Genomic DNA, 26,596 nt, shown 5'->3' on the forward strand with positions numbered 1-26,596 from the left:
CTCCGACACACAAAAAAATATGGCCACCATCACAAAGACAAACCTTGTGTGCCCCAATACAATATTTCTTTTTTTATCCATTGACGTTTACACCATGTGTTTCTGAGTATTAGAGAGTTTGACTGTGATAAAAAAATAAATATAATGACCAAATTTGAAATGACAGTATTTAAATTCAGGCAGAAATGTGCTAGAAATGTTTGCTTTAATTTTTGTTTTTTGTGTTTTATTTCCTTATAGATTATTTTCTGTTATAGATTCAAAAGAGTCATCGTTGCTTCCTCCTGTGTTTATGTCTTTCTCTTCCAGTTATGTGGTCGATAGATGCTTCCTTTCGGAGATTCATGATATACAAGGGAAATGTATCATTTCCTAGTCTGTTATTTTCTTCTCAGTGTCCTGTTTTGTTCAGGACGCTGGAAACAACACTTGACATCGGCTGCCTTTCCTACACTTCCCCTTTGCTTTTACATGAAGAGCAAAAATATGTTGAGGCTAATCAGCCAGTCAGGTTGTGGATTGATTGTGGTAAATATATTATCTCAAAATGAATAAGATATTGATTTCCTAGTGTTTAAAAGCACAAATGTAACACATTGTGACTGTGTTGTCTGTCTCTTTCTGAGTAGAGGTGAGTCGATTTTATTTACATCGCACCAAATCACAACAGATGTTATCTCAGGGCCTTTATGGAGGTAAGTTGACATTAATGGGATAATGAGACATTTGGTTAAATTATGAGATCATACTAGCAATTTTCTTAAATAACAATAACATTATGAAATGTGCATTAGGTAACGGGCAGGTGTTGTTCTATTTTTGCGACAAATAGGTATAAATACACAAAAAAGTTGTTTTGTTTCACCAAAAATTATGTTTATATACGACTAAATTGTGTTCCAAATTAAGTTGTGTTGGCAAACGTAATCGCTGCTGGGATTATGTTCACAGGCAACATTTTGAATGAATTAAGCGCTACTCAGAGGGAGGAGGTCCGAGTGGATGGGGGCGGGTTGTACGAGATGCAGGACTCTACCACCAGAAACCGAGGTTCACATCCTGAGTCCTGTGTGTGGTTCAGGCAACAAAAGCACTTTGGTTAAGGTTGGTGAAAAATCATGGTTTCACTTAAATGTTAACAAACATGTTGTGTCTCGTGCTTCAAGTCATTGCAGACTTTTTTTTTTCTTAAACTAAGACCATGTTTCCCTAACCTTAACCGAGTGCCGCCAGCGCCTGAACATAACCATAAAAAGATTAATAAAAGATGTTGAGACGAAACGTAATTCATCTATTCTAGCAAAACGTATTTGCTGTTGCTGATGAAAACTCTTTAGCTAAGCCTCACTGTTGCTGTCTGTAATTTATTACTGCTGCATTAATTTAGAACTGCACAAAAACACCTGTGTCATATCTTATACTGTCCAGTTAATAGGAATTAATCTACACCAGTCAGCCACTGCGCTGATTAACTGGCACTATTACTGGCCTTGTCCCCTTTCTAGGCAAACCATATCCAAAGACCAGATTTAGAAAAGTTCACTGCTGAATGTCATCAGTCTCTCCAGTTGTAACATCATAAATTTCCCTCCCTGAGGGTCAGTTTATAATCTTTTTATTTGGATTATGAAATTCACAACGTCGAAAAGTTGGTGAGGCAGTGCGTCTTCGCTCTCAACTGAATGCAAATAGCGTCTATAATTGCAAAATCCACTGAAGCGTAGAGAATGCTTGTTTCTCCATGAGACCCCCGTCTGGACAGTCAGATATAGAAAGACCAGAAAAGTCACCAAGACTGTTGTAAACAAGGATTTGTGCACAGATCCATGACAGTGTGTGCTTGTTCTTGCACATAATTCATATATAGGCTACTGCTTTCACTTTGTATTCAAGCGTTATAGTTTCTCATCAGAGCACAAGCAGCAGCGGGGATCACACCCTGTGGTCAAAGGCAGTTTCTTTTCCTTGTCCTAGTGAACCAGGACCCATCAGCAGCCATAACATATGATGCCAAAAGCTGTCTGAGGGCCAAGTCTTTGAACTGCAGCTCTGCCTGCACCACAGAGGTGAGCAGACAAGTGACAGGTGTTTCACAGCATGCCCAAAACTTAATTTCTCATTTCCATTCACAGTTTCACCTTACTTCAACCGGGAAAGGTGGACTGGACTTTGTGCTGTTTTATAGCTACATCCTGCATCAGAACATTTTGATAGCTTTACAAGGGAAGCTGATCAGTAAAACCATGAAGATATTTCATTGATGTAAGCTGATGTTTTTTTTTTTCCCTTGCTTATGGGCGTCTCAAGGGGATTAATTAAAGGGGAGAGAAGATTCATCATTCATCATCTTTGTCCTCCCCTCTTAAATATTCAAGCATTAAAACTTGAAGGTTAAAGGAGAGAGAGAGGGTGCCTCTTCTCACTTTCCGTCCAACTTCTTGTCGTCTACTTTGTGTAATTAAACCAACAGTCTTTGCATCCCTGCTTCTCTAACCTCAAGGCTGCCAGTAACTGCAGACACTCTGTTGGCACAAACAACTGAAAGGACTTTGAGGAACCATATGGAGCCCAGTCTGCATTTCTTAAAGATTCTTTTTATGTTGGTGATTCAGGAAAAGTCAGTTTGTAGACTGCAACAGAAGTGGAGCCCTGGAAGGATCCAAGCAGCCTCTAACATAAGAGGCATAAAGGATATATTTTTAAGATTTTACTCCAACTATTAAATCCAATAAACACAGTAAAGGACAGTAAACAGCTACAACATTTACACCTTAAGTGCACTTGTGTGTACAACAAAAGAGCCGTGGTAACAGAGTTGTAACCTTTACATTTTTTGTCAGTTGTTCGGTTTTCTTCATCGAACTCTTAATGTCTCTCTTTGACCCTCTACTGCATGTGCCTTTCTCTCATTCCTCTTTCAGTCTGCTATACTTTTTCTGATCATTTTTCTCTCTTTCTTTGCTCTTTTCCATCTTTCTCATTTTGCAATTTGCTCTTCAGCAGACAATCTTCTTCCATCCTCTCCTTCTCTGTCTTCCTCAGCGCCCATGAGTCACCTGCTTTTGCTGACCTTGTTGTTTGTCCTCTGTAGTTACTATTGTAATGTTTCTGTTTGCTGCCGAAGGCTTTTGCAACATTATTTTTTTTTGTGAATGGGAGTCTAACGTAATATGAGTATAATGTTTACGGCATGCGCTGCCAGTCAATAAGAATTTCCTCTTGATTAAAATAAACTAAACTACTAAGTACTATTGCAACAGCCTGTACTCTTTCAGGGACTTTTTGAAATGCTAAAAGACAACTTCTGACGCAAAACTATTGCATGTTTGTTGTCCAAATCTTAAATTGGCTGGGGATATCAGGGTCAAGGTGCCCTCACTCCAAGGCACTTAACCCCTGTTGCCACAGGGGAGCTGCGCAGTGGCTCTCATTAGTGTGTTTTGCCCTGACTCGGGCCTTTGGGGAAGAACTGCCTGTCAACAGTACAAATCCTTCCTCCTTCATAAGGATTGGTAGACCTTACTCCCACCCATGACCTCAAGAGAGCCCTAAATTGAGCCACGCTGATGGTGCTGCCTTGAGGTTAAAGCACCAAGTTTGAGCTCCTTATCTACAAAGTTTATACTGTATAGTCTAAATTTTGCTGACCATTTTCAAATGCATGCTGTACGGTTGTAGATTTTTGGATACGTATTTCCTACAGGCACATACTGTTAATTTCCATTCCATTAATTTCTGTTCAGTATGAAAATCAATTAGCACACTCCTGAAACTTGCTGGAGTTGCATAAACCAATCCAAGCATATAACCTCCATTAAGAACTGGGGAGCCATGTCCCTGTCACTTTTCAAAATCTCATTTTTGTCCCCATTACTTTACAGCTTCAGTTTTAAGTGTGCTCTCAACCATCCAACCATCACATTCCAGCGATAAGACGCTTTGAGGTGATAGAAATACTGATGCTCTTTACTTTTTACTATGCAGGGTTTTGTAGATATTTTTTACTCTGGGTTTTGCCATAAAGGTTAAATAGAAACTACCCTACCCCTCTGATTGGTGGAGCTTGTTGGAGACGTATGATAACTTAAAGACGTGCAGAAACTACTCAAAGTTGAAAGGCTGAGTGAAAATCTATATTTAGATTTATATGTGATAATGTGTCATTATCTATTGTCTTATTCTAATAAGACACTTGAAAAGAACATCATTCAAAGATAATGCTGTATAGATGTGCCCTGTCTGTCTTATCTGTCATGTATTGGGTCAAACGATGTCTGCGTAACATTACATTTTTAACAATAATGTAACTTAAAGTTAGACACAGTAACACAGATTTTATTTTCAGTGTGGTGAATTATGTACCTCAAGTTTAAAGAGGCCAGAAACATATAAAAAAACAAACAAATCTAAAACACAGCAGCATGGTTTGCAGAATGTTTAGCTGTATTATGTAATACTTTTTTGTAAATGGTATGGTCCTTTAAGGACAAGAAAGTCTTGCCCGCCTCAGTGGTAAACAGTGCATGACCGTACAGAGTTCAAATACTTCATGAAGTCTTGCATGAAGACAAAATCTTTCTTACTCTGTAGTCTGAATCCATTTTTTTTGTTTGTGTATCACTGTGATAGCATTTATCTCACTTTGGCACATGAACTCCTCAACAGAGAGGAAGTTTGGGTTCCAAGTCATCGCAACGAAGGACGATTACCAAAAAATATCCACAGTTTAATCTGCCAAGACTTGTTGTAATCTTTATTTCCTTTGTTTCTGTTGTTCTACAGTATGTGCCGTTTGCTTGATGTGTGTGTCGGACATTTAAAATATCCCGAAGAGCCCACACATGTACACACACTGAGAGAAACAGTTAATCTGGGCTTTGTACTGTTTGGGGTTGCAGACTCTCGGCTACGTTTGGCTGCAACTGACTGACAGTTTCATTAATTCACGGTCTCATCCTGCAGTTTTACATAAGAGTAGACTTTTTTCTGTCAGTCTGTCTATTGTTGCATTTAATGTAACCACAAACATGATGAGATTCTGGCCTGACAATATGTTATTTCAAACTACTCAACATATGAAAGTAAAACACTGTATCACTGACCTAGATGCTGTTGGTCTCTTTAACTCCCCTACACAAAGGTATCAATTGTTCATTTTTCCTCTTTATTTTTAATCGTTAGAGGACAAAATGTTTTTGAAGATGTTGAGACCTAATACTTATGTCTGTATCACTCTGTAATGATGCACTTCTCTAAACAAAGTGATGAAGTGACAGTAATGACGTTTAAGAGCAAAAATGTGCTACGGTAATGAGATAAGATAAAGGAAAAGAAATAATAAAAGAGGAAAGTTAATAAAACAATAATGCAAAAACAACAAAACAAGGTACAAAGTATGTAATTAGCATAAAAGAGATTAAATTGGAGAGTAAAAGTGTGCAAGAAACTGAGCGCAAATTACACTATAGACAGGATACAGAATAAGAACAAACTACTAGCACAAGCAGCAACAATACAAGCAAGAAGCTTGAAAGAAAGTGAAAGTACTTGGCTTTGGGACTATTCGTGTTCTTGAAAGAAATAACATGACAACAAAAGAAGAAGGCAATTAAAGGAAGTGGAGGATGAAGATACAGTCAATGGGAGATGTGATGTGATTCACTGGGGACACGAGGGAACTCGGGGGGGGGGGGGGGGGGGGGGGGGGTAATGATGGGTGATTGTCTGAATGAATTGATAATGGATGCCATGCTGTTCCAGGATGCGGAGGCAGCTGTATGTATATAGAAGAGTACAAACCTCCTCCAGCCAGATAATTGAATGAAGAGACCATTTCCTCCTTCACTGTTGCTGAGCTTTGCATCTTTGGCTCGTCCGATTTGGAAAATTGTCTTGTGTTCATGGCCCCAGTAAGTATTCACATTAAAAATGCATGCACACACATTATGGATGAACCTTACTTAACCTAAATGATCATGGCCATTAGACATATACTCTGCATTCAACTTGCATTATCACCATACATGCTTCACACACAAATCCACAAAGGGTTTAATACTTGTTTTACCTTGAAAGTATAAAAAAAACAAACTTTTACATCCAGTGGAGGTTCTTCAGCATGATTGATTTGTTTTTTAGAGCTTACAATACTGCAGCATGTTTGAGGAGTCATCAAATCAGCTTGAAAAGTAAGAAACCAGTGATAAAACTGTGACATTTATGGCCATATCTGTTTCAATTTTGGGAATTGTCAAGGTGTGGTGAAGTTTAATCCAGCTGTCTGTATGATAAGGCTTACCCTATCTGGTCTGATGCCTCCCTCACCCCCCAAAACACAACAGATACCAGCAAATATTCAGTGGGCAGCAGAAAAATAATGACAAACAGTGACAGACAGGATCCATAAATTCTGAGGAGAGTAAAATTCCTCCACAGTCCTCTTTTCTCAGACTTTTGCAAGCTCCTGCATTGTTTGGTACAGAAAACAAACACCTGCGTCACAGGTGTCCAGTTATATTGTCTGTTACAAGAAATTAATGGACACCAGGCAGCCAATCAAAAACAAGCATTCTCAGTGGCCAAACTGTAATAAGCTGATGTATGGTGTATGACTGTGCACTTTTGGGAGCCTGGATAAATAACTTTTACAGGCCTCTCTCGCGGTTTGAATCGTATGTTATGTTTACATCTATTGCTGTGCTGAAATTTGTCAAATACTGAAAACGCCAGAGTTCATTTTTTCCCTCCTCTGTTGAAATAAATCCCATCAGACTGGCTGCAGAGGCAATAAAAGGAATTTATCAAGTCTACGTCCTCACACAATCCATGTTATCAGTCTGCAGGTCCTCCACCTGGAGCTAATATCAAAGCCATCAAAATGAAGGCTTTTACTTAAATCCGATAAAAATCAAATTGCGTTCTGCCCCTACTCACCCTTACAATTGACAATTGAAGATTTTAATTCTGGACCAACTTTACAGTATGTGGTGGTAAAAAGATGGAGGAGATATCATGACCTTTTAAGTTTATATGTTGAACTTGTAAGTAAACAGGTGCTTATTTCCACATCCAGCAGTCATGGAGCAACATTATCATTCATTCGGAGTCGTGTGTCTGCCCAACCTGATAAATGTAAGTCCAATATTCACTCTTCACTCACTCCAACTCCTGACGGAAATATTTGACTCTTTAGCTGCTAAATGCTCCACTGTGTTCACCAGCTAGTCGCTAACTGCCTCTGTTTGCCGTTTGGTGCTGAGCAGGTAGTGTACAGTGGGTTTTTAGAGCTTTTTCTTTGGAAACAGCTGCCTGCTGTGGCTGGAAATGACACTATGAGAGCGCTGAGAGTGAACCAAAACAGTAAAGTTGCAGCCGGACAGATAAACAATGAGCTGAAACTTGACATAAAGCTCTGTAAAGCTGAGAGGAGCTGCAGAGTCACTGATAACTTTGTGTAGATTCATCACTACGAGTGACACCTCTGACATTACACATTGTCTTTTGATACATTGTTGATTGATTGAAAAATATCAATTGTAGCTGCCTTAAATAAGTGTTATTCCTTAAAAATGATTTGCAGTTTGTCTTGTCGGTAGCTGTGGACAGTTTTCAGCATGGTCTACCTTCTCTAAACCTTTCCAGATAAAGCCGACTAGATACCACCAGGGGAAAGTGGAGAAAATACATGCATGGTTTTAGTGGTTTGAATGAACTGACTCTAACAGCACTAATACACAGTAAATTCTGACCTTTAACCTTGAATAAATCATCAACACATCTATTCAGTAAATCTGATTCAACCACTATATCATCCCCCTGACTCATTATAAGCATGACACCATTGTGTCACATAAACAAAGAATTCCTAGTAAGGTCAGGGCTTCACACTTGTCCAAGTGAAGTGCAATCCTGCAGAGGAGCACTATTTCATGTCAAGCAGTGTGCCATTGTTGTAGTAGATTATAAGGCATCGTAAATTCCTGCAAGATCCAGGCCGACATTTTTATTTAGATAAGATGATGAGATTATGTTTTTATTGGAGTGAATGGGGTGTGTTTTCATCTTTCATTTTAGGGTTTGGAGATCTCCCAATGAAGTGTGCATCTTCTGTTATTTTTTGAACTGTACATGTTGTACTTTAATTAGCTTCCACTTACTTTTACTTACTTTATTTACTTGTTTTTTATATGGACCTCTCTCAGGATGGTACCCACTCTGTTTACTCCATATGCTGAATGTAGTGATTTGGTTAAATGAGGTAGTAACATTCCCTTTTATCTTTAATGCATAAATATGCGAATATGAGAAATGTTTGATGAAGCATGTATATAGTAGGGGGTGTACTGCTGACACCATGTTGGTAGCTGCTGGGTTTTCAGTGACTTTGTTCATGGGGTGTGAGTTTTGTGCAAGACAGAGCGTTATTGCTGGTAGCTCTTATTAAATAAAAAGAAATACATCATAAAATAGACTTGCACAGGACATGCAGTACACTCACACATACAGTGGTATGTGCTGCCCACATACATCCACCTTTCTCACCTCTGCAGTACAAAGACGCAGAGGTCGATAAGGTGTGAGTTCACACCAGAGGGACGATATCATCCAGTATCTACTTCAGGTAAAGTGAGCGGAAAATAAATCTATGTAACCATGACTACAAGCCTCTCACCTGTCCAGGGCGATGCAGCACAGGTGCAGTATTGACGCGGTGGTCAGCAGGACGTCCAGTGAGGTCCGGACCAGGCAGAAGGTGTCACCGTAGATCCAGTTCTGGGTGACCAGCTCAATGGCGCCGAACGGCATCACCAGCACCGACACCAGCAAGTCGGCAAACGCCAAAGACACGATGAAGTAGTTGGTCTTGATTTTCCTGATGGAGCACGAGAGAATCAGTAATCACTCTTGTAGAAGTAATTTACAACTTGTATTTGTGAACAATCAATCGATAGTTGTTATTCAAAATGCATTTAAGATCTTTTAATGGAGTGTTAAACCCCACTGATTCCAACAATTTTATTCAATTTAATTAACTAACTACACCACAAAATATGATTATAATATATTAAGTTTGGTTTGAAATGTTAAATTACTTTGGCAATGTTGTTTTATTAATAACGTTGAGTCACACATGTGAGAGATTGGCAGGTTATGGAGCAACAGCAGCTAATAACAGCTGCCTTGTTTTTGCAAAATCAAACAAAAAAAAATTAAGTGTTTGTTTTTGGAGGGCTGTTGATTGAGAGATGTATGAGAAGCGATTATAGAAAAACAACAAAACAGCTAATGAGAGGTCACTGTAATCATACAAGCAATTTTTTAATGTGAATTGTGTTATACAGATATGAAAAGAAAAAGGCAAATGGGTAACTTTCAATTAAAACTTACTACATTCAAATAAAAATAGGTTCAATTGATTTTAACATGTTTTTGTCATTCAGGAAACTGACTGTTGAAAAGCAATTGAATCATATTTGTTGAATAAATAATGAGCAAAAAGTTTATTCGCACATTTCTCACATCATAGTTACATAATTGCCAAATGTGTATTTTTCTTTTGTTCCACTGCATGAAAACATTATGATAATGATTAATTAACACCACTATGATTAGCTCAGGCCAGCAATGACTTACTACTATTTCACTACTACACCAACAACTTTAAATTACATTTTTTGCATTAGCTTATGAATATTAACTTAATCATTTAATACAGCTGACTTTTCATATTATAATAACTATTTCCAAATTTGCTGAGTCTGATGAGGTCTGCTGACACCTGACAGCTCCAAATGCTGAAGACGAAAGCTCTGTAGTGAGAGGACCTTTAGGCTGAAAATTATTTATTTACAAAGTCATGATGCACTGTGAGCCTGTTTTCATGATAGGCCCTTTAGCTCCATTTAATTGAAATGTCAACGCTACAGCATACAAACATATTTTAGACATTTGTGGAAACAGTTTAGGGAAGTTCTTTTTTCTGTTTCAACATGACAGTGCCCCCGTGCACAAAGCCAGGACCTCGTTTCCCGATAATGATCGGTCTTAGGCTACATCCACACTAATATGTTTAACTTCTGCCACGTTTACGCCTAGCATCCACACAATACTCCGCCATTTTCAAACCCCTAAAACGGAGACTTTTGAAAATGCTGCTGACCCAGTTTTAGTTTGAAAACTCTGGGATTGCGTTTTAGTCTGGACAGATGGAAACAGAGACTTTTGAAAACAATGATGCAGACACCCACGTTTGCTTCCTGATTGGGTTTTATCAGTCACAACGTGTCCCTCCCTGATTTGTCATGCCTCTATCTCATGACCATTTCCCAGAAGAAAACAAGTAACAATAAATCAGCCTCGACTACCAGTGGTTAATTCAACATGGATAACTTACTACAGGTGTTGCTGACCTTGTTGTATATGCTGGCAGCCGTTGTGCATTTGCATTCTGCATTTTGTAATGCTACTACTGCCTACATGTGCAGGAGGAAAGCTATTATTTAAGCTATTATTGTCTCCTGTCCAGCGGTGCATGCCCAGGTTATGTCAATGGTCATGTGATATGCGTTTCCAGGGGAGGTGGTATGAACAGAGATTATTTCTGAAGATAAAATGCTTGTGTGGACAGAGATTTTGAAATGAAAATGTATTAGTGTGGACATAGTGCATGCTCATGCTTCTTAACATCGGCTGTCTGTGGTGCTGAAGGTGATGATGAATATATTTTTAAGTAACTTTGCATATTTAGTTGTCTGTAAGCTGTGCTGTGTAATGAAAACACACACATTGAAAGTGTAAATGTTGTAAAATAAATGAAGATCATATTAAAACTGAAATGAAGCAGTGACTCCTATAAGTCTCGAGCATATGTGTCATTCTGTCATCATTCCTGTATTAGACTTGCTGAGACAAACATACACACCATAAATAGAAAGAACCTGAGAATATACCATCAGGACAGTGGTTGAGATGATGAATATAACGTGCAAGAAGAGGAAGAGGAGGATGATGACGACACAAACTGGCAAATTAATTGTTGAATTAATTTTTGTGTGTATTGGTTTAGTCTCACTTTCTAGTTTAAATATCACTCATTGTACAACAAACTTCACTTGAAATTTGACATCAGTGTACATGAAAAAAGTAGAGACTTAAAAATGTACAAAAAACTATTTAAATAAAACATGTAGCTTTTGGTTCCTCCTGCAAGTCGCTGTGCTTTTTAAGATGCTCTCAGCCTCTAACGAGTCGGTAGGAGCCACTAATTAATCTGCAATCATTTCTAAGAGGGTTCAAAAGATGTATTTTATGATCATCTTAAGCCTTAAAATGCTTTTGGGAAACTAGGCACAGGAATAAATAAATTGATTTCCCAGTGTAGCACCTCATTAATATCTCCTAAAGGCTAAACGGGGAGCAAATCCCTGCAGCCAGGTTCCAAAATCTGGTGGAAAAGCCTTAAAGCAGAAGAGTGGAAGCTGTTATAGCAGAAGATCAACGCCCGAGGTTTTGGAAGCACGTTCATTTCATATTCTTTGAAACTTTGAAGCCGCTTAAGGGAAAGTCTTAGGGGAATATTAGCAAGATGCTGAAGTTCACTTAGCAATCGAAGGGGAACAGAAGTAGATAGGAAAAAAAGTTTGTCCTTCAATACCAATAGAGAAGAAAGGACAAAAACATTTCATATTTATTGGTTCCATTACTCACAAAACAATAGATTTCAGGAGAGCAGGAGAACAACAACAACAAAATACAGGAGGAAGAGGAAACATCCATCTTCCCGTTCACCAGAGTGGGAGGAAGAAGAAGACGGGGAGAGATGCTGAGAAGTGAAAGTAAAAACGTTGGTAAAACACGCACAAACTTGTAAGAAGGTAAAAACAGAAAGAGAGATAGAGTGAGAGAGAGAGAGATAAAGGTGGATTCATCCTGCTAACAGGTAAAACACAGAGGATTTAACAGACTGCTACTACAGATTATTGCTGAGATTAAAACAAAAGACCGACTTCACGATAAACCAAGTTATATTTTACTTTCATCTTTTCTATGCAGCTGGAATCTGCACAGATGTTCCTGGAAGCGTAAATTCCCAGGTTTGTCTCCTCTAACAATGCGCAACATGATTTTCTGTCCGTATAGTGGACGCTTTCAGTGATTCATTGTTGTCTTCCTTTTCTTTTGGATGCCCACATTAACCTTTTTGTGAATTAAAGCCTCATTTTTCATTTAAAATGTTTATTTTAGGTGAAATGCATCATCTGCACACATGCTGCAGAGTGGTTCGGTGTGAGAGAAAGTGAACCAAGAGATCCAAGGACACAGCTGCTGTGTGAATGAGTATTAAGTTTTATCAATGCAACAAGACCATGAAGGCAATGAGTAGCTGTGACCCAAATTAAGCTATTAAAACTCATTCCTGCAGCTATGCTTTATTTTACAAAGTCACAAGCACGCAATCTGTTCCAATGTCACATTGTATTCTAATTAGAGATATCCCAAGATGATCCCGGGGATCCTAAAAATAAAATAAACCCAATCAGATGCCCACTAGAGTTGAAAAGCTTCTCTACTCGATGACACTTCTGCCCGTTGAAATGACGAACATGACAGGTGGCAGGTCATATCAGCCATTAGTAACTTGATGACAGAATAGAATTAAACTTGTTTGTTGTCAGGTTTGCGTGCTCGCTGCAAGCTGGTGTCGGTACTCAGCCAAAAATCATTTGTGAGGGAAGATTCTCCACTGTACAATCGCAAGGATGTTGTAGTTCCAGTAACTCTAACTGGATGACAAGTCTTCTCTGGCTGATCAGTCACTTTCTAACAGTTAAATTTTCATTCATTGCACACATATCAACAATTTAAGTGTATCAACTTAATATTTTTAAACCAGGACCACCAGTATTTGGATCAAGTGTTTGCCGAATTTAGTAGACTACACTTGTTATTTCAGTGCGTCAGATACATACAGTATTTTATCAACTTCTGCTGCAATGAATACATATATTTTTACTTTGTATACTGAGCCTTTTAGTAAGAATTAAAAGAAAACTTTGAGAAAAGAAAGCTGTGATGCTGCCTTTTGTATTAATGCAGAGTTATTCAATTATCAAACAGTGCCACCTAAATTGGACTGGTTACACTGACTTTAATGTGCGCTGGGCAGTAACAGTATGTCATTTAGGTAAATATAGGCTTCGATCATGACATCCCTAATTCTAATACTGCAAAATATACTGCTAAGGCACAGTAAATTGTACTGTGTGGTTTCATATCATCATTTCAGATGTCAGTCTAACTGTGACTTTGGAACAATATACTGAAAATGTCACAAATAGCTATCATGTATCTGTTTCCAATGATTTACTACCTTTCTTTTTTGGTCTTTTGTCCACAATTTATACTACATTTATCCAATTTTACTTTGCAGGCTGACATTTTAGTTGTAGCTAATGTTGTTTTTCCAGTATGAGGTTACTAGAGACGGAGACTATCTGTCACCCACACACATGCATGAATACGTCTCCTCTCTTGCCTTCACTGTGTGCAGCTTTGTGCTTGACAAAGACCAGGACTGCTGACACTTTATTAAAGACAAACTTAGTGACGGGATACCAGTCAGTCAGTCAGTCAGTCAGATGTAAACTCAGGGGCTTAACAAGGAATCTGTATTTGCAACCTTTCTGATTAATCAATCAGAATAATTAATGATACTAAAAAAGTGAGTTGCAGCCTTATTTACCTGTGAGTCAGATATGCAGTCAGTCATGTAGGTATCAGATTAGTAATAAATCATGACAGGTAGTTACTGCATTGTCAAATGATAAGGTCTCTCCTTGTATTTAATGTAATTTGGTGGTGAACTTTGTTTGCATTCAAAGATAAACGACACCAGCCAACCAGCAAACCAGCAAAACAGTCGGTCAGTCAGCTGGCTCGCTGTTATCCCCGCTCCCTGCAGTGTGGATGCTCTGCGGTCTATAAATAGCCTCAGTAAGAGTGGAAGGCTGTGAGGGTTTTCCATCACTAACCCAAACAGCCCCTTAAAACAGGCTGTTAGTGCTGGAACCAAGCAGCTGTCTGCTCTGCCGCTGCATGTGGGGCACATGTAAATCATGTTGGACACACACACACACACACACATGAATATAAAAGTAACAACATGAAGTAATATCAGTAATATAGTAAACACAAGCATAGATAAATACCCACACACATAATCTAAATAATTGAGAACAGGCTTATATATACACACACATACTGTACACACACACACACACACAGTTGTGTTGGCTGTATTTCAGAACGGTTCAGAAACCATTAACATAACCTGAGGGGGAGGCGATTTGTTTAGTTGGGATGACATATTGTGTTTAGCTTAAAGTGCTAAAGATAAATAAACTTTATGAAAAGGGCTCATGTTACTGTTAGGTTGGTATAAGTTACAGACTCACATACTGTCTACTGTATAGTATGAAGGGAAGAAGAGGAGACGTGAGGGGATTAAATAAGAAAACACAGCAAAGAGAAGAAGTAAATTGTCTGTTTAAATTACACACATTCATTCACACACACAGGAGAGTAAAGCACAAATCCTTCATAGCGAACTGGGAATGTAACTTCCCTGCAAATATAATCAAAACATCTTGCTTTTCTTTATGATATGAATGACAGTGATTGTAACTAAGATACGTATCAACTACAGTAATGATGCTGAATGTGTCATATCAGAATTAGCTTTTTAAAAATATGTTAATATGAATATGCAGCTCTGTGCATTTTTTTTTTTTTACTATTTTTAGCAATTTTTTAAGGCTAAAAACATGTAAATCACATGACCCTGGGGAAGTAACAACAAATTAACTCCACTGCCAATAAAAATCATTTAGTTCGTATTTTTGTTTTTGTAAAACATCGCCTGAGGCGGTGAGTGCCTCTTTAGTAACGTATTATGACAGGATTTAATTGAAATGTTAATCCATTAATTAAAGCCACTATGTGTAGACTTTTATAGCATATTTAAAAATGTTCTGATGTGCTTTTTGTTTGTAGAAAAATGAGATAACTTCAGTGAAAATTGGTGCAGTATACATGTTGCTCTCAGCTCTTCATTGTCAGTATTTTTCCAGTCAGATCTGTCGGGTTACGATGTGCATTTTCTACCACGGTGTCTTTTTTCATACTAACAATGTAGGTGCCAAAGCTGGAAATGTTCACATTACACACATTATTAACTTAATAGCTGGCATGACCGTCAACTTATACCAGTGCAGTTGCTTATAGAACTGTCCAGTGACCAGTATAAACAGCATGTGTGTGGGTTTCTTGTTCACACACTTGACATGACACACAGAGAGAAACAACAGGTGGCTGCTTAACCCGACGCTCTGGTGGTTTGTTACACAGAACCATCGGAGAAGTCGTTCTTGTAAACTGTTTGAAAAAAGGGGCGGGCGCTCTCAAAAAATACTTGACATGTGACTGGATGAACCATCTGTCTATCACTGCCGTACCTTGCGAGGCATCTGGATTTGCAAGATCACACAAGATCAGGTGAGAGTCCTCACAGGACGCTGATCGGACACAAGTGGATATCTTGAAGCCTGACGAGATGGACTCTCGCGTGATCTCGTGATGTTGTGATCTCATGAATCCAGCTGCCTCGCAAGGTAAGTGGTTGCGTCTGTGTGGAGGTTACTGATGAGTGGTTTAGCACCTCTGAATCATCACCTTCTGCTGGTGTCGACTCCCTACGGAAAAGACTGTGTGTGTTTTTGTTGGGTAATAGGGGGGCAGTGCCTCTAAGCTTGTCTAGCAGCTTTCCTCTCTTGCAGGCTGGACAGACTTTTACATCTGCTTTCTATGTAATAATATATATTTTAATCCCACTATAAAGCTTTCACTGTGATACTTTTTCCTGCCCTGGCTTGTTAGTGTAACATGAAAACATGTTTTAGGTGAATTTTTGCTTTGGTTTGAAACATTTTCAACTCCTGTGGAGGCTTTTTTGTCTCAATTTGCACACACAACTTGCCTACATCAACATCTCTTCACATGTATTTTTCCGTTCCCCAACACACTGACCATTAACATCTTGGAGACAACGGTCACCCTGAGGTGTCATGAGATGGAAAGAGACCAACTATCGGGCAGATAGTAAGCAAGAAACAAAGAGGGAAGAGAAGGAAGAGGTGGAAAGGACAGGAGAAGAAGATCATTGCGGTGTCAGCAGCGCCCACATAATGGGCCGACCTCAGGATGACCTGCCAGCTCCGCGAGCGTGTCGAAGTGTTTCTCATCTGGGTTCACACTGCACAGACAGGTCACTCTGTCTTTATATATTCAAATATTGTGTGAGATATATTTCTAATTTCTCTGACGCAGTATGATATGCGGTTATTTTGTGCTCAGTGTTGGAGAAAGCCACTTTGAAAATCCACTTTTAGAAGCAGTTATGTGTTACTTAACTGTAACTCTCTCGCTCTACTTCTCTTACACTCTTTCTGTTTCTCTCTTCCAAACATACCCTCTATCTTTATCTCACTTAAGGATACACACACACACGCACACACTCACATTCATTCTCTTACTGCCCCTTAATTTCAATATACAGAAGTATCAAATAATATTAAAAAAGAGAGAGAACTCAGTCTCACCTGAGTTGCCTGTCCTTGCAGACGGCCACCATGACCAGCAGGTTTCCCAGGATGCTCATCAGCATGACCAGAGACAGGAAGCAGATCAGAGCCATCCGCTTTGGCATGCTGTCGCTATGGAAACACCAAAAAAAAAAGACAGCAACACATTAGTTCAGATCCGCAGAGTGAAACTACTACCTACTAAGACTGAGACTGCACCAAGACAAACTTTTTTTATGTTAAAATCAATCTTTCTTTTATCGCCTGTGTCATGAAGAGGAGCTGCATCAGTGAAAAATAATCAATTCCCGCTAATTGCTTGACTCAACTTTCCTAAATTACGTTCAGGTATTGGTACAGTGAAACTTCTAATGAGAAAGCAGAGCTGATTTATTATGAAGTTTCTGTTGCTCATCGATTTCTCCCATTTCCTCTGAACTGAGTAGCAGTCTGACATCTGAAAACATGACACCAGTGAAGCTGGTTCTTTGATATTTGATATATCAGAGGATATAAATGAGTTTAGAAGTTTGGTATCTATGGTTCTTCAAATATAGTCAGATGACGCTATGGTGAATAATTTTTTCTCAACTATTTCCAAGGCAACCGACTAAATCTGAACAACCAGCCGATCTGAAATCAGCAATGCAAACATCAGAGAGGCTGTTGAGCTGCAGGAACATTGACGTAGCACCAAGTGTTAAATAAAGAACTTACTGATATGCTACTTAGTTTCAGTTAAAATAGAAATCTATCAATGTTTCAAATAAGTAAATGATGGTTTTGTTACTGATTGGCTTAAAAAAAGTGTGATTCAACCTCCATGTATAATAATTTAACCTTTTCTGTATTTAACACTGGATCTAATCATATAGAAAGTGATACATCTCACATTGGTAGTTTATTAGTGATAACTACAGAAGACATGGTAATTTATTAGCATAAAACACTGCCATGGCTTAAAAATTGGGAAAAGATGCACAGGAAGTCCAAGGTAATCATTTTTGCAGTCCAAAATCTCTACAACTGACAATTTTGTCCTGACAAAGATAAATTGAAACAATCCACATTTCAAAGATTATAACTTAAAACATATATAAATGTCAACTCTACACACCATTTCCTGCTTCTTCATTTCTTGAATTTGGAACTGAAAACTCAATAATTCAATTTAGTTTGGGTGTGATTTATATGACCACAACTCAATTCTGATGATGTATAAGACACTGAAACTTGACCATTTCGTGAGGGTAAGTTTTACATTTTAACAGCTGATATCTAGTCCTCAAATTGAGTCATTTCATCAGTGTTGCAAGTATTTTGCATTCATCTCAGGATGAGTGGAGGATTCTCCAGGACTCTTTGATAGGACACCTCTTTGTCCACTGTGAAGAAAAATGCGTGTAGGTCATTTTTCTTCAAACTCAGGCTAAAAAAGTTTAAGAAGGCCAGATGTAAGGTGCTAATTTATGATCCTCTATGGAGGAACATGATATATTTTAAGGTATAAAACTGCAGATGTTGCAGTTTTGATCCCATACATATAACCTTGGCATGGGTTCAACGAAATTTCTCAAGGTACAGCAAAATAGCTGACATGAGTTATGAATCAAAGTCCTCGGAGTGACTTGTGTGGTTTAAGGGCTCTCTGAAAATGACTTGTTTAATCTCAGACTTGTTTGACATCGGTAATGCATTACAGTAATCCTCCTGAGGTCTGCGGTCTCTCGCGCTGGAAGGCTTGACAGAGGAAGAGGAAGGAGCAGGAGCGTGAAGGGCTTCACTAAGAAAGCATAATTTCAATTTTCTTTTCCTGTGTCTTCACATCTACAGAAAATCAAATTATTTGTGGCTTTTATATTCTGTTCATGTTATCTGTACGATGTTAAACCTCTATGATTCACTGCTGGAGTCAGGAGATTTCTCTCTCGTCATCTAGGTTCAGAGTCGAAGTGATCGTGTGCAAATGAGGCTTGTTCTTTGATCAGCGGTGCCAACGCACTAATCAGATCAAATGGGAACGCTGACAGGTTCTCAACACAAGCATCATTACCAAAAAAAAAAAAAAAAAAAATAGAAAGGCCTCGTAACATCACACTTATCTTCTTTCATCTTGAATTTGTTGGCTACACAGTCTGACCTTTACCCTAAATGAGACATTTATATGCACGCTATTATAGCACCTACCTTTTAATACATGACAGGCAGCATACAAATGTCCTCTTTCAAGTGAGAGCCTCACCTCATTTCAGGTTTGACAATGAATTAATAAGATGCAGATCGCTGCTTTCTCTCTCAAAGCTTTCAAAACACACACTGATCATTAATTGCCTGTCAACTTTCTAAAGCTTATGCTCGCTAATTATTGAGGAACAATTAAGCTCAGCACCCAGCTGTCCGGTTTAGAAGTATTTCAAGCTTCAACCAGGGAAGATTTATTAGGCTCTAAGCTCTTTTTCAGCAACGTTATTGCGACGTGGACAATAACAGTCTTCTGCTGAGCTTTGATGACTTGTCAGACGGCTGAAGGAGGGGAAAGGGTTTCTCTCTCACGCTACAAAAAACACTTTCACAGCTGAACCACAGACTTGACCCAACAATCTTCCAGCCATAACTGCACTATTTTAACCTTCCAGAAAGCAATCATTTGGTGATTTGACTATCAAAAGACTCTCAATCTGACTGAACAGTGAAAGATTAGATTTAGATTTAGTTTTTAGCCTAGCCTCCATAAAACCATTTCACTTAACTACATGTTAAAGTCTAGTCATTGAAATGCTGTGGTACAAACGGTCACATATAAAGGTCAAGGTATGCTTGAACAAAGTGCTTTGTACAAAGTACAGAAGATCGCTTCTGAAAGCAAAAGCATTTCTCGCTTTTCTTAAAGGACTTCTTTGCCAATTTTAACATTACCCTCTGAAAAAATGGTTTGGCTCAAGATAGACAGTTAAAAAAAAAAAAAAAAAAGAGATCAGAACTGATGCAGCAGAACCTGAGATGTCGTCATTTTTATTCCACACATTACTCTTCCTTGTCAAAACCTGGCGCCCGCACATCCCAACTGTCTCTCCACGATGGTCTGTGTATTTAACGTCTGAAAACAACAGGAGCATATAACTCTTTTAGTGAAGGGCAAACCAGCACAAAAACAGACAGTATGTGTCTTCTGAATGTGGCAAAATATGTTGACGGTCGATATGTTCGAGACATTCATGGCGACTAGTTTGTCTTCTTTCTTTTTTTTTCTGGACCCCTTTTTTTGCAACACAGCAAGAAGTTCTAAATTGATTCTACAGATGTAATATGAAGAACCCTTTCTGCATCCTGTCATTTGCTCTTAAGTCTCACTTCATATGTTTGTGTGCATTCGGATGACAGAAACTCAGAGTCAGAGGTATAACAGCAAGGGCTGAACGAAACAGGAAAGTTATAACCGGTGACAACTGATACACATGACCTTTGACCTGCAGATTAGCTGAACTTCTGCCAGGCAATCAGCAAGCAGCAGCCTCAATTAGGCGTTCAGAGGCAGACGAGGGGCGACTGGGGAAATACCTCTACCAGACAAGAAGTTTTAAAGCTCCAATCCGTCACCGGGCAGCTGGTTTTTTTAGCCGCCCCATGGAGACAGAAGGCATATTTTTGTCTTCATTTCTACAGTTTTGAGGTCATTTTGGGCTTCTGCTAAATCACCTAACTGTGTTAGGTAGTGGAAATCACCTCAATCACCAACACTGCTTCACAGCCATCGCAGCTATTCTGGAACGTGGCTTTAGCCTTTAACCATATCAGGTGGCCGTGCTGATCAAGCCGCTGAAGTGCTAGCTGATTGGATCTAAAGAGTAGGGGGGGGGGGTTTCAGCTCTGATGACTCGCAGTCATGAACCTCGGTGGTCCTGGCTAACATCCTGAAAGTCTTGATGCTGCAGGCAGAGTGCTCACTGTGTGAGGCAGTATGAGAAATCAGATGTCTCACAGCACACTTGACTGATTCAGCGTGGCTCGTTGAGTCAGCTGAGGTAAGCTGATTGTACCAAGGTTGTCGTATTTGGAGGTCTCTGCAAACTTACAGTGAATGTGGTGAAGTTATCTGCTACTATTGTGTTAAAGTTTAAATCTGCATGTCAGAACAGAGTCAGAAGTGGTGGCTCCATCTTGGCCCAGTTGGTTTCTCGCCCCAAAACTGGACTGTAGCTGTATCTGGAAAAATGCCAAACGCTATGGTGAATACAGCCATTACGCAGTATAAATAACAAAGCTGTTGTTTACATTTTTACCATTTTTTAAGTCTGAAAGTCTTTTTTTCTTTCTGCTGCATATTTGCTCTTACTTTACTTCTTTAAACTTACTGACATTATGCTACCCTATTAATATTGTTTGTACAAAATAGCTTTTGGTGGATATATAGGAGACAATATAAGACATCACTGCAAAAAGATAACATAATAACACAATGAAAAACAATAGATGTTTAAAAATGTAGAGTGGAGTGCACCAAAAGACTCTGACGTGCTAAACCCAGCGCTGATACATGATTTAAGAGCTTCTTTTTTTTTTCTCCTGGCAGCCCTAGAAAGTTCTTGTGTATTTTAAGGACACAACAGCATAACTGAGAGACTATTTCTGGGTGAGAGATGCTGAAAGATAGACTCTAAGCTTTCTTTACTAGAGGGGAGGAATTTAAAAGGACAGACAACAGGGTGGGATCGGTTTACGGCTGCAACAAACGATTATTTTCATTATTGATTGATCGATCAGTCATTTGACCTATGAAATGTAAAAAAAAAAAGGAGAAAAATGATGATTTCCAATTCCTAAAGTCCACAACCAAAAGATATTCAGTTTACTGTCATAGAAGACTAAAGAAACCAGAAAATTTTCCACATTTGAGAAGCTAGAATGTGGACATGTTTTCTTAGCAAATGATTAATTGATTATCAAAATGTCTTCTCTCTGAGCAGTGCAGCTGTGGAAAAGTAAATCATTGCTCCCCAAGCCACGATGAATCTTTTCGACTGGAACACGAAGCCTCTGATGTGCTTTTTTAAAAAAAAATCATGTTCAGGTTGAGCCTCATAGTCAGACTGAATTGCCATTTAATTTCACTATTCAGCATAACGTGTTAGCTAGCGTTAACGTTAGCCGATGATGTTTTCATTGAGAAGCATTTTAGGATTTTGATCTACCAGCTTGTGATCCACGTGATAACCTCAATGACCTGATCCCACCCTTCACATCCTGTCCTGAACTCCCTCCATCTCCAAGCCTCTTTCTTCTGTTCCTGCTCACGCAAACATGGCCGCCTAGGAGACTTCCAACAGATCGATGCCCGGGGAAACATTGTCTCAGCAAGGAAGGCTTTCAGCTGTACATGGGCTCTTATTAAAAAAAAACAACAACAAAAAAACCCATTTTGGCTGGTGGTGAAGGCATCAGTGGGAATCCCTAATTGCAAACATTAGCTGTCTGGATACTAGCGTTCCCTCTCAGCAGGCAAAGACAAGCCTGTCATTATGCAAACTGGCACCAGAGGCGATGGTTGCTGTCCAAACTGGTATAAAACGCTGCTTCTCTGCATCATAAACAGAGGAAAAATGTGTCAAGACAGAGGAATGGGTCAGATTCCCCCGCTGGCTCAAACCATAAGAGAGCAAAAGCTGAGGCCAAAAAAAGAGAGTAATTACACTTGAAAGCTCGGGAGTAAAACTAAATAACGAAGGTGGTTTATTCAGTTGAAAATATTTGACAAAGTACAAGAAATCATTGCAGAAGAGTAAGAAGACTAATATTTCTTTTTATATTTCTTCTTATTTCTGTTTCTTCTTATATTTACAGCTCAGGACTTTATCTCAACAACTAAAAATGAATAAAATTAAATAGAAAAATAAAATAAAATGGCAAAAAGGACAATTTTTGGTTCATTACAGACATTGAATACTGAACTTGGGGTTTGGAAATCTCACTTTTTTCTGATCAGGATGTAACAATAAACAGTCAGAGGACATCAACATGGCAACTGTTCAATATGACACCTGTATGTAATCTTTTTTAAATAAACTTCAAACTAAAAAAATCCTACCAGACTCTAGAATCAATAAATTAAACATCATTTAGAGCTTTTTACATTTCAAATCTGGAATTACACAGCTATGTAAGTGTCAATCAGCTTTTGACGTGGTGTTTTAGTCACAGCGAAGGCGCCCACCTCTACACCGTTAGTCTGTGATTCGCCCCTATAAGTGAGCTGTATTTTTCCAGTCCCAGAAGATTATTTTCTTTGCTGTGACAAGGGCTCTTTAAACAGATGACTGCAGCTGCTGCTCGCCTCTCTAAACGGTGAGGTTTCTGTTTCTGCGCTGAGCTGACAGGTCAAACTGCAGTTTTGTTCCAATTAGGCTCTGTTATCTTTACCTCACCTCGGTCTTACAGCAAAAACAGCACAGCAGGAATTGCAGCTAGAAAGGCATGAAACACAATCTGGTTTGAAAGTGCTCGCAGTCAAAGAGCTGGAGAGAGTATTTAAGTGTTTGTGATGGTTGTAACAATTGCAGTTTTTTGCTTCCATGGCTTTTTATTTGCCAGAAAATTTAACTTTATTTTAATCAATTTACTTTAAATTTAAATTTTGCCAGATCAATTTCAGTTTCATGTGACCTGGGTCTTATCTGTGCAGTTTCGGCCATCACCCCTACCTGTAATAATAAATAGTAATATAGTAATTACTCACCACAGTTTACAAGCTGACCTCATCATTTAAATCAGACCTAGTGTAGTAGCAGTTTTCCTGTGCAATGGGGGAATTACAACAGCCTAGTATCCCTTACATTCAGTGCCGGTGCAAAGATTAGTGTGCCCTTATAGTGAGATGGAATGTAGATGGTCATCTTTTTGTTAACCATACTCACTATCTTTCCCTACCCTTGATTATACCCTACGGTAGTTTCTATGCTCATATTGCAGAAAGCGAGAATTTTGCTGTAGCCAAAAATGTGTTTTTCTTCTTGGTCCTTTCATTTGAGCTTCACTGTGCAGAATGATGTATGTGCAGTCTGCCAGTGAAAGGCTATTTTCACATTTATCTGCCTGAAAAGCCTGATCTGTCTCTGGAAAGTTTGTCTGTGCTCACCAAAAATCTGAGTGTAAGGAGCATAATTATGAGCATGATTTGTGACATCACACATTTTGGACTTTACAGCGAAGAAGAAACGTCTTGTATTCAGCAGTCAAACTGTTAAAATTAAAGGAATATATATATATTTGCATATTCAAAAATCCTGGATTTCTAATGAGGAAGAAGGAGTCGATGTAATTTTATGGATTTTTAAGGAAGTGATTTCTTTCTTTGTGGGAAAAAAAGATATCAGACACAAATTATTAGACAAAGAAAAGTAATTTTTAAACAGTATGTCTTCAAACGTGTGGAAGGGAACTTTAATTTAACCTCTTTCTCATTATCTGACACACTGATATGATTCCTGCTGAGTGTTTCAATCTGTAAGGAAAAATCTAAAATAGGAAATTTTAATTAATACAGCTGATAAATATGACCTTATAAGTAGAGCAGAGTGAAAAAACTACACCCGCTGAGTGCTACAAATCACTACTGAAACGACATAACAGTTGATATTTGCAATATAAGTAAAGTGCGCTTTGATTGCACTAAAAAAAGATAATATTTAGGAAATTACAAAATATTATAAGTGAAAAGTAGGGTGGGAAAGTACTTCATGGTTCCCACCAGGGTTTATCTGCACCACTGACAAATATTTTATCAGTATTTTTACTTTGAGTTGACTTCAATGAACTTAAAAGTTCATCATGTTGTTAGAAAACTAAATACTGTGTTCATGTTTTATGTTTTATATGAACAATGTTTTATTATGAACATTCAATTGGATTTTCCATTAAAGAAAAGTTACAAAATGTTTGTGTGTATGCTGATGATTATAGTTCTTAAAAAGAAAAACTGGAAATTGGAATTGTTCAAGAAAATTGCAGTCATGAACCTCTATTATTAAAGTTTGCTCTGTGCACCAGTCTTTATGACTGCAAATGTTAAGCTCGTGTAACTTCTTCAACTTCATAGGGCTCGCCACCTCAAGCCGTCTAAGTCTCTGCAGTCATCTCACAGTTTTGAAACGCTGACAGCGAGAGGAACAGATTTAGTCTGAAACACAACATGGCTCGAGGTGTTCAAGATCGGTTCCAGCCATCGATTTTTTTGACAGCTTACCAAACACAAACGCATCATTTTCACATCCCAAAACAGAGTTGAGGCTGTCTGTGCAAATGCGATGCCATAATTGATCCAAATGCTTCACTTAAGGGAATGATGCTTGAGACAAAACAGAGATGAAATACACACAAAGACAAAAAAAAAATAGACAAAATTCAACAGATTAGACTGAGACCTTTTAGAAAGAGGAAAACACCACTTGAAGATGAAAGAGATGAAATGCAGAATTCACAAGAGAAGCAATCATAATCATCAGCAGCACAAAACTGCACTCATTCAGTCACGTACACACTTCCACACGATCTATTCAGACTCCTCAAAGTCACACAAACAAGAATACACATGATTCATTTACATATCAATCAAAACTCATTGATTTTCTCTCTCTTTTGACTTTTACTCTTTACGATGCAGTCTTCCTCAATAATGACATTCCTCTCATACACACAAACACACACAGTTTTGTACATCGACTACAGCCACTACCACAGTGTTTCTACATCTCTACATCATTTGCACACTGATATCTCCATCAGCATGGTGATAACGCCTCACTTTTCAGATATGTGTTTTTAAAGTCAGACTGGATTTTATGAGAAATTTACATGTTTTTAGTTTAAATAGAAAGGAGCATCCGAGTGAGATTCATTCTATTTATGAATTGTAATTCTAGAGACAGGTAGGAAAATTTTCTTTCACAGGAAGTGGTAAATTAAATTTCTGCAAGCTGTATAAACAGCAGCATTTTATCACGCTTTACTGATAATGTGTTTATCAGACTTGAATTACCAGTCAACTGCTTTTTTTTTTTGCTTACACAATCTTCACTTTGCTCTATATGTTCTGGCAAAACTCAACTAGAAATTGCTTGAGCCACGGTACTGTCAGTGCTCACAAATCACAGTTATGTTTCCAGTGATTGGATCGACCATTAAATGTCTGACAGATGACTGACAGGAGCTCTCACTTGCTGCAACGCCAACTCTTTCTACATGTTTTCAGGTTTTCAAACTAGAAAAACATGTAAGATGAGGAATCATGCATAAATCTTACCAGCTGGATTCACAAGATCACGAGATGACGTGAGAATCCATCTTGTCAGCCTTCGAGCTATGCGTTTTTGTCCAAACCACCTTTGGTTCGGACCAATCAGCATATCATGATCTCATGAATCCAGCTGCCTCGCAAGGTAAGACGGTGAGAGACAATAATAGACAGATGGTTCATCTAGTCACCTCCCAAGTAAGTGCCTGCTCTTTTCCAAACAGTTTCAGATGGTTCTGTGTAACAAACCATCTGGTGTGTCAGTTTAGCTTAAACCTGCAGTGCAGAACTTCTGGCAGTGAGAGTAATTACCTATGACGTATCCCTCATAGCTGCTGTAGCCTACTGGCTGTAAAATGGTGGATACATTTTTTGAGCATCACAACCGGTGTGAAATGGTTTGTGTCACTATCAGAATTTGACCCATTTGGTCCGATAACATTTGGAAAGTCTAGAAAAGCCACAAGATTGAATCATTTTATCCTCATTAAAGTTAGCGGAAGGCTAATCCGGATGATAGCTGACTCAACCGGTGCTCCCTGAGCGACTTGGTCAATCTTTTGCTGATGTTTGCTGATGACACCACCTTAATCAGCTTTCTGACCCAAACAGCTGATCTGCAGTGTAATACAGTGTGTGGTATGCACAGAAATACAGAAGTTCTACAGTTGAGAAA

General features: G+C 38.6%; 1 protein-coding gene across 1 annotated transcript in view; it reads right to left on the reverse strand.

Moving 5' to 3' along the window:
• Positions 1–26,596, reverse strand: part of htr4 (5-hydroxytryptamine receptor 4) — a 174,152-nt gene that overhangs the window by 68,978 nt on the left and 78,578 nt on the right. The window contains exons 3-4 of the mRNA XM_042418957.1: positions 16,656–16,769; positions 8,672–8,872 (exon numbers count right to left, since the gene is read on the reverse strand). Of these exons, the coding sequence (XP_042274891.1) occupies positions 8,672–8,872; positions 16,656–16,769 (315 nt within the window). The remainder of the gene's footprint in view (positions 1–8,671; positions 8,873–16,655; positions 16,770–26,596) is intronic.

Source organism: Thunnus maccoyii, chromosome 8 (genome assembly GCF_910596095.1).
Source record: "Thunnus maccoyii chromosome 8, fThuMac1.1, whole genome shotgun sequence".
NCBI lineage: Eukaryota > Metazoa > Chordata > Actinopteri > Scombriformes > Scombridae > Thunnus > Thunnus maccoyii.